The sequence below is a fragment of the Terrapene carolina genome, unplaced genomic scaffold (genome assembly GCF_002925995.2).
Source record: "Terrapene carolina triunguis isolate 2854851 unplaced genomic scaffold, T_m_triunguis-2.0 Scaffold629, whole genome shotgun sequence".
In the NCBI taxonomy this organism is placed as follows: Eukaryota; Metazoa; Chordata; order Testudines; family Emydidae; genus Terrapene; species Terrapene triunguis.
The window spans coordinates 651448-660720 of NW_020664980.1; the positions used below are offsets into that span (position 1 = coordinate 651448).

The 9273-nt window shown below is 41.4% G+C and overlaps 1 protein-coding gene across 1 annotated transcript; it reads left to right on the forward strand.

The window, feature by feature from the left end:
- Window positions 1–461: 461 nt before the first annotated feature.
- Window positions 462–8711, forward strand: CUNH5orf47 (chromosome unknown C5orf47 homolog). The gene is made up of 4 exons (XM_029913396.1): window positions 462–2237; window positions 4414–4516; window positions 6687–6736; window positions 8286–8711. Exons 1-4 carry the CDS (start codon window positions 2082–2084, stop codon window positions 8310–8312), a joined length of 336 nt encoding a protein of 111 aa, XP_029769256.1. The 5' UTR covers window positions 462–2081; the 3' UTR covers window positions 8313–8711.
- The last annotated feature ends 562 nt before the right edge of the window (window positions 8712–9273 follow it).

A 9273-nucleotide genomic window follows, 5' to 3' on the forward strand; every position in this document is an offset into this window, starting at 1 on the left:
CCCCCCCCCCCCCAATTCCCAATGGGTTCTTCTAAACGAGTCACTCCCAATCCCAGCGGCTTCCCTTGCGCCCCCCCCCCATCCCAATGGTCTCTCTCTCCCACTCCTAGTGGGCTCTCCCAAGCAGGTCTCCCTCCCAAATCCAGTGGGCTCTTCCAAGCGGCTCACTCTCCCCCAATGGTCTCTCGCACGCTCTTCTCGGTTGGTTTGGCCTAGAGCTGTCCCCGAGCCGTGTGTTAGAAGGGCGAGCGCCCCCGCCACAGTATCCCTCAAGCTGCCTCGAGGATGAAGCCCCGTGCTGGCCGGGAGCGCATGCGAATAGTTTACGTGAACAGCTTCGGCACCCACCGCTGCGGCTCCGTGATCCAATATGGCGGCGGACAGAGGCGCCGTGAGGAGAAGGCCGCCGCTTCCGGTGTCGTAGACAGAGATATGTCCTCTACTTCCGGTTTGAGCCGGAGGCGGGGGGCGCCGTGTGTGGGGCTGAGGGGCGAGGCGGGTGCCGTTTCCAGGGAAGGTCGCGGAAGCCCCAGGTTCCCAATCCCGCCTGGCACCGGTCCGAGGGGAGCGGAGTCGTGTGCTGCCGCCCAGGGACCGAGCCAGGGTGGCCAGGCAGGGGGAGCCCCCAGTCTCCGGGAGAGCGGGCCGGGGCTGCGATGCACACAGAGCAGAGCCGGCGGCAGCGCGCAGACACCCGGCAGCTCTGCCCTCGCGCCCCCCGCCAGCCAGCCATACGGTACGCGCCACGCTGGAGAAGGGACGGGCTGAGCGCAGGTGCCCAGTCGGCGCTGCCCCGTGTGCCTGTGGGTTGGCCCCTCGAGTTACGTGGCGATGAGGGTCATCGCCTCTGGCTCTTTGGCTGAGTCGGGAGGTGCCAGTGTGTGTCCCCCACCCCGTTGCGTGGCTGGTAACCGCCCGGCCCTTCCACACGCACTGAGGGACCCTCACCCTGCGCCAGGAGCAACAAAACTTGGTGCTGGGGGGTGGGAGGGAGAATAACGTTCTTGGCAGGTGAACGGAAAGTGACAAACCCCAGAAGGGCTTTTGCTCCAGAGACCCCGTGCACTGGTGAATGGCGAAGCTCCCGCCCCCTGTCAGGGGTGAAGGCAGCTTTGTCCTCTCACTGTTCAGCCTTCCACATTCCTCACCCAGCAGAACGGGGACCAGAGTCACTGAAATCCATCCCTAGGAGTTGGCGTGATCTGTCTTCAGCTCCTGGATCCTCTCCGACCTTGCCTGGTAGACCCCAGATGGAATAGTGCCGTTGGAATACTCAATCTCACGTCCATGCATGTCTCAGTGTTATTTTTCTTTGTGTCTGGGCCCAAATGAGATGGGGATAGGTGTCCCTTTATTCCCTTTTAAAAAAAAACTTTTCCTGGTGTGTTGCTAAAAAGATCAGTTTTGCTGCACAAAATAAATTGGAATGAAAATGGAGAACTTGTCTCAGCTCCCAAGATGAGAGCCTGGGCCTTGAGGGAGATTCTGCAGAGAACTCGGAGGCTGTTTCTTAATTTTACAGAACTGTTAACCCTAGGAAGTTTTACAATGTCCTTGTAAAAAAAAATTTAAAAACCTTTAAGGATGATAGACCCAGATTATCCATTACTTTGTATTTCAGAAATAAAGACAACAGTTCTACTAGTTTATTATCTAGTCTATTATTTACTATCACTTATCACCAGTAAGAGCAGTTAATAGAATTTGTGAGAAAGCTCAAATTAGGTTGATTACCAAGGTGAAATCTTCATTGAATATATTTGTACTGGTCTGCCAAAATAGTTTTAGTACTAGGAGCAAGCGAGATATCAGACTTCAGTATCACAGTACTGATTACCATCTTCACTTCAGCTCAAACAGGATTTTAGTGGATACTATCAAGAAAAATGAGACCTAGAAACCAATGGTATGTCACCTGAATGCCTGTCTACACTTTCAATTGTTATAGAATATTAATCTTTTTCTTAAGCAGTTTGAGATATCAGATGCTAATAATTGTAACGGAAGAAAATACAAGGTGATAATCAGAATTATGTGATATGAAAGTCTGCCAGTGCCTAAAATGAATAATACTGTTTAACATGGAAGGATGGAGAATCCTCACTAGTTTGATACATTCAAGCTCTTTAATTTTAATTTTTCTTTTAGGTGGTCTTCAAATGAATCAGGCTGATAAGTTTGGATTCCCTTTCACTTCTAAAGTTGTTAATAAAGTAATAAAACGGAAAAAGGAAAAGGTATAAAATATGTGACTAAAATGAATGAAAGCGTTAGCATTTTAGAAGATAAACTCCTGCTTGCACTGTATATGTGGGTAGAAAGAGTAGGTGTGAGAGATGCAAAAGGATGAAACAATACTCTAATGTTATAGGAAGTTTCACTTGTAGGAATGAGAAATAGCATTATCTTCACCCCTTTAGATTTAGAGTTTAAATCTGCAAGATCTGAGAATTCTGGCCCCAGTCCAGGAAAGCACTTCAGCATGTGCTTAACTTGAGCACCAGTAGTTCCTTTGATTTAAATGACCCTGACCCAGCCAAGGGCAGCAAGTTTGTAGGAATTTTGGTGGTGCCCAGAACACCCAGAGCCTGCCCCCCCCCCAAACTCCACCCCCCACCTGCCTAAGGCTCTGGGAGGGAGTTTGGGGGGAGGAAGGGGGAGCAGAGGGAAGGGGTGCAGGCTCTGGGAGGGAGGTTTGGGGAAGGGGTGGGGGGTGCGATGCTTACCTGAGGCTCCTCTGTGTGCTGCTACCCCCAGGCATTGCCCCCGCAGCTTCCTATTGGCTGCAGAGGTGCTTGGGGTGGGACACACCCACCCTGCCCAGGGGTCACAGGGAGGTTGCCTACAGCTCCATGGAGCAAGCAGGTAGGAAGCTGCTCAGCTCCGCTGTGCTGCTGGTGGTGAGTGGGGGCCCCGGGACATTTTAAATGGCCCGTGGGATGTGGGGGGGGGGGGCTCGAGGGCGGAAGGCGGGGCCGAGGCCTGTGGTGCCTGGGCACCAGGAATATTCCTGGTGCCCAGGCACCATGGGCCCATAGAACTCGCCGCCCATGGACCCAAATTCTGTCCCTACTTATATATTTTAGGTAATGGGGTTGCTTAGGGAACAGATAAGCGAGAGCAACATTTGGCTATTAATATTATATTAGTAGAAATACAAAATTACATTCTGTGTCACAAATGTATTTCTGGTATTGTTGACTAGTTCACCCAATGCTTGAAGTTAAAAAGACACATTTTTTTTAAAATGGTAAGTCATGGGATTTACCATATGTGAGGTACAAATAACCAGCTATAATATAATACAGTAATGTCACCGATACATGATTTAAAACAAGGAGAAAACAACTGACTTCAGAGGTGAAGCTAACACTTGCTACACTGTCTCTTCTAGTTCATTAAGTAGTCTCCAAGAAGAATAAGGAATGTATTTTACATTTTAGCACTGAAGCTTGATGAAGAAGGAATTATTAGATTTAAACCAGTGTCACAGTGCATGGTCCAAATATCACCATAACTTTAGCATGTTATTGCAATTTAGATCCTGTAATCTCCTATTTTTGATGTGTTAGCATATCTGAATTTGTTAGTGCTTCAGTTCTGGTATTTGTTATTATGCCAGTTTGAAATGTGCCAGTTACAGAGGGAATTTTGTACATTTTTCAACTGAAAAGGTCAGTAGATAACATAAAAGTAATTAATATTGATATATCAGAACAGGTCAGGTCATTGCCATGCTGGAATCTGAGTGCTAGGTCTAAATTGTACTGCAGGCAAGGGACTGGAAGGGAACGTGCTTGACCCCTGCTGGGGAACGGGGGGAGGGATAGCTCAGTGGTTTGAGCATTGGCCTGCTAAACCCAGGATTGTGAGTTCAATCCTTGAGGGGGCCATTTAGGGATCTGGGACACACACACAAAAAACCAAAAACTGTCAGGGACAGTACTTGTTCCTGCTAGTGAAGGCAGGGGACTGGCCTCAATGACCTTTCAAGGTCCCTTCCAGTATCTTTGAGATAGGTATATCTCCATCTATTATAAAAAGGATCATCTTGCATCTCTTTCATGTATTCCCCTTCTGGCCGACCCTGAAGAGACTTTAATGGCCCCAGAGGGAGTCACATCCAGTTCTCCTCCTCTGGAAGGACAGGATCACAGGTGCTGGGTAATGAGAGATCCAGGGAAGAAAGGGTGAATGAAAAATACAGAGGAATAATCCAAACACTGATTTTAGACTTGTAAAATAAATGTGGTTTATGTTCATACATCTAGTCAATTACTAGAGTTGCAAACAAAGCAGATTGACTACACTTGAATGTTCAACACTGGAAAATTCAAAATCCTACTTAAGAGGAGATTTTAAAAACAAACTTTTTGACACTGTTCATTGAGACTGTTCTTCCTTTATTTTTAGTCTGAAGTCTTTCATGGAGTGTTGAAAGTAATTTCAAAAATGCTTGAAGAAAATGAAAAGTTTAGAGGCAGACTGTTGACTTGCAGTCAGTTTAATACTGAAGGTAGGTAATGAACCAATAACGTATTACATTAGAGAATACAAATAGGTTCTTAATACATATGCATTGACTTAAGAGCTCCAGATTTGGGGTCCATTAAATTGTTACTTTTGGGTGACATGCTTTCACAACTCACAAATTATGGATTTTATTGCATACTTGGTCATTGTTACCTGTGTTTGAACTTCCCTCTGGTTCCATTGAGAGTCTTGTAGTAAGTGTGTGTAATTGGAAGGGGGTGGTGGCAGTAGCTCTTTACTACACAGTACAATATGAAAAACATGAATGTAAAAGCGAGTGGAGTCCGCACATTTTTCTGACCATGTAAAATATGTAATGAAACTATTGTTCACAGATGCCTGTACTAGTTAAGGGAAATACTTGAAGATAAATAATTTTTTTCACCTGCAGTATAAAATTGGAAATAGTTTGACTTCATGTAACTCATAAGTAAATTAGCTCCCACAAATGTGAATTGTAACCTAATTTAACATAACTAACAACATTCATCCTCAAGTTGTGGCCTGACCACAGCTATTTCATTAGTGGAAAATGACTCAGGAATTAAAGCTGACACACTGAATAGATGCAACTTCAATTAGAGTTGTTGTAGCTGCTACTACAATTTAAGGCAATACAGTATATGCTTACAAACAAAATTGGAATTTCCGGCTTGTCAATTTGATTAGTTTTAGGAAAGAGAATTTATCAATCCATTAAATATTATCAGTTAAATTAAAAGTGGCATATTCTCTCAGTGTGTCTGCTTAGCTCACATTAGTATTAATAGAAGTTTTTCTCATGCTGTGAGGACAGGGTATATACTAAAATAGTTGTAAGCCATTGTTAGTGGCTTCTGTTAGTAAACCTTTGTATATTTTATCTATATGAATTTTACACATATATGGTTCCAAAATGCTTCCATAAGACTGTACTCAATATAAAATGCTGCCTTACCATTTATGTGATAAGACTTATTGATGTGTCTGCTTACTTGTTTGCATTAATGTAATGTACACAATAAATATACAACTGTAGGATTGTATTTGACTTATGCCCACTGTCTCTCCTCTTTGCACACACATGTAATTGGGCATTGAATATGGGAGTTCGGCAGAGGTCAGGCATAGAATCCTCTTTTCAGGCCTTTGCATTCCCTTTCTGTGGGAGGGGTTTTGGAAGATATTTATTGTTGTACCACTGGCCAGGTCTGTGATAGCTCCATCTTCTGTAGACTTGCCATCGAGGCCAACGTAAAGCTGTGCTCCTTAGCATGTGAAAGCTGTGGACCCCATACGTAGCTTTTCCATACCTTGTCCCTCCTTTCTCACCTGAATCATTGTGGGTGTTCATTTGCACAGCCCTTATTTGGGCTGAAGCATTTGATACTTATTCAAGAAAAATAACTTCCCTAGTTTAATTTTTTTTAAAAGATGTCTTACATAACCAGGGAGAAGGAGAAATTGAGCATGTAGTAGAGCTTTGGGAGGCAGTCATATGTTAGAGAAAGATCTTGTTGGACTTGGAGCCTTTTAAAAGTATGGCTGCTAATTTAGTCTTCCATTTGTGAAGGGGGTGGTGCTGTGAGCTTTCCCAAGAGGCTTGTGTTTATTTCAGGAATGAATGGATATGGGCTGTTTACTTCTCACCTGTGTTTTCAGTTGCCTGTCTCTTTTATCATCCGGGGTTAGAGAACATCATTTATCTTTAGGTATAATTTGCATCCACTGAAACAAACTTTATGCTATCCTCAGTCCTAACTGCAACTTGTTTTTCTTAAGCTTTAATTGTGATTCTCATTAAGCCACATTTAGCTGAAATTTCTTAACCCTAATACCTCCTTTTAAACTAGCAGATTTTGCACAATATTGCCTCAAGGTGATAAGTCTCCTATTGATCTAAATTTTTCATTAAACAAATAGCAAATATACATTGAAATAACAACTCTGAATCAACTAGCTTCAGTTTTGCTTTACAATTTTTTAAACTAGATTAATACAACCAACAAATTAATTTTGCATTTTATTATCTCTGTGGATAGTTTTATTGAAAGATGAAAGTCTTTTGAAGTTTTAATGCTACATATTTCTTCAGTGGAAAACTAGCAATCAAAATCAGATACAGTACAAATGAAAATGATGTCCCTGTGCCTACACATTGTATTCTTCCACAGGCAGTGATGTGAACCAAAGCTCACAGAATGAGGCTTCCTGCATGGACAGAGTAAGTAGTCAGTTAAATGCCAAACAAGTTCAAATGGCAAAATAAGTTTTTAGTAAAATCAAAAATATATGCATAAAGATATTGTTAAAAGATACAAAAGCATGACATCTTTATAAAATACTGTAGTCTATTAAATATAAAGCTCAAATATGGCTTTTAAGGGTCTAAACCATGCTTGGGAAGAGGAGTACGAGCATCAGCCACCATCAGCAGCAGTGCTTTATACCTCTGAAAGACTGGGGAGCAGCTCTTGCTATACCTTTTACTGCCTGGTTCATTTCTGCCAGTCTGTGTGTGTGGCAATGGCTGTGACCCATTCTGCTCAAACCCTCTCTGGGACTTCTAGTTTGCTGGTGGTGCTTGCAGCGACCCAGCTCTCTGATGCTGTTTATACATGCCCCTGTGCAGGAGCATGGGAAAGGTTTCATTGAGCTCTTTCTCCTTTGTGAGGTTCTTACCCACGAAAGCTTATGCTCCCAATACTTCTGTTAGTCTTAAAGGTGCCACAGGACCCTCTGTTGCTTTTTACAGATTCAGACTAACACGGCTACCCCTCTGATACTTTCTCCTTTAGTGCACCCATAAAGAGTTAGCTATAACATGTTTAATAAATATGGGTCATTGTACTTTTTAAAGATCCGCTGAAGCACATATTTGTAAATAGATAATTGAAGTGCAGAAGCCAGAATTGTAGACATTTTGGAATTATTTTGTTTTACATATTTAGGCTCACTAAATTAATATGAGTTGTCTCTTCAAGGAATTACCTGGTATATAAATATAAAAGTTAAACATTATCAAATGCCATAGTATGTAGTATCAGTATTTTGAATAACATAAGTGCAGTGTCATATAAAGATGTATGTTTGTTTTAGTCATAATATTCGGGCCATCAGTTAAATAGATATAATTCTAAACACAGTGGACTAGACTGTTGGTCTGATCTAGCTCTATATAGTGCAGGATCTGATTGGACAGGGTGCACAATGACTTTATCCATATCACTACACCCCTCTAATAATCCATTCTTAATCCCGGGAATGCCCAGAGGTTTGGCTGTGCTGCAGCTTTGAGCAGCCTCAGAGTTGTTCTAATTTGCATGTGTCTGTAATAGCTTCAAGGGGCCATTCCAGTAGCCAATGATTATAGGAGCATAGCAGCACTCTGGCCATGCTATGTTTCCCCAAACACAACCCCTAGTTTGGGGGCTGTGAAAGAGTGAAGTATAGTGACAGCTATGCTAGTTATATAGCACTGGAGGATTTTAATACCAGGGGAGACCTCAGCAGACCACTTAAACCATATTTAAATCTGCTTTGTGCTGCTGGAGCATTGCAAATGAGACTTAATGTGACTAGGGATCAGAACCAATATGTATGTGATAAGTCTCTTTATTGAACTGCAGCATTTTTAGAATTCTCAAGTGTAAATTAAAGAAATCTGAATAAAGCCTTTAGCCTTTGTCATGTACTATAAAACTAATCTACCTGTTGCATGTATTTTTATATTAAAAGAAATTGCTTCAGTTTTGTCATCTTTTTTTCTTTAGGATGAGTCCATCTTTGGATGGGTGTAGCAAAGAAATAAATGAAGATTCAGTTTCAAGTGTTGCATTAAATTAGTGTTCATTTTAGATCTGATCTAACATCCATCTGACATTAATGAAAAGACTAACAATGATTTCAGTGAGCGTTGGATCAGAGTATATAGTTTGTCTGTCTAGCATTTTAGCTTGAGAGCTACATTTTAATATGGGTTCAGTTAAACTTTTCAGTTACAGAGTATTGTTTTGTTGAAATCCTTATTAAGCATAATATATCACTTAGTCATTGCTAATTTTTGCAGGCTTTTTAATGAACATAGTGATGGTTTGCATTCAAAAGAATAGTAATATTTTATGTTAATTATATTATGAATATATATGTTTTATAATCAGCAGCTTGTCAGAATTGTTAACAAATGTGTGTTTAGTAAAATAAAATTTCATACAAGATATCTCTGTCTAAAATGAATGAACCACTTTCATTCTATTGATTTAAATATTTTTATTATATTATATTAAAATAACGTACAATCACCCTTCTGTTCATTCATCCATTAATACATGAATCTCAGCAATTATTTCAAATAAGAATCCAGGTGAATACTCTCTGCCTCATCATTCATCATCAGGCACATAATGATAATTTCATAATCAAAATTTATTGTTTATCTGGGTGCCCTTAATAGTAACATGAGGTGATTTTCTTGTGTTATAGAACCTTAAACTTGGAGTTTTGATTGACTGGTGAAGCCTTTTTAATTGGTGAATTGTGTAAATGGAACAAGGAGATCGCAAAAATAATTTTTCTGTGTGTGTATTTCCTCTCTATAGATAAAACATTTATCTGTCATTCTTAGACCTTTCTTGTTCTTATGAAAGAACAGTTTTTCATTTCAAAATGTATCCGCATTTGCAGATATAATGACTAGAATTTCAGCAGCATGGAGCTTTAATAACATGCTAGTGGTTGTATCATCAAGCAGCAAAGCACTTG

What these genes read in the sequence shown, in the direction of transcription:
- CUNH5orf47 (XM_029913396.1), top strand. Translation starts at nt 2,082, where the DNA reads ATGGAAGGATGGAGAATCCTCACTAGTTTGATACATTCAAGCTCTTTA. An exon ending in TAAAACGGAAAAAGGAAAAG is followed by an intron (nt 2,238 to 4,413) that starts GTATAAAATATG and finishes CTTTATTTTTAG; the next exon opens with TCTGAAGTCTTTCATGGAGT. An exon ending in CAGTCAGTTTAATACTGAAG is followed by an intron (nt 4,517 to 6,686) that starts GTAGGTAATGAA and finishes ATTCTTCCACAG; the next exon opens with GCAGTGATGTGAACCAAAGC.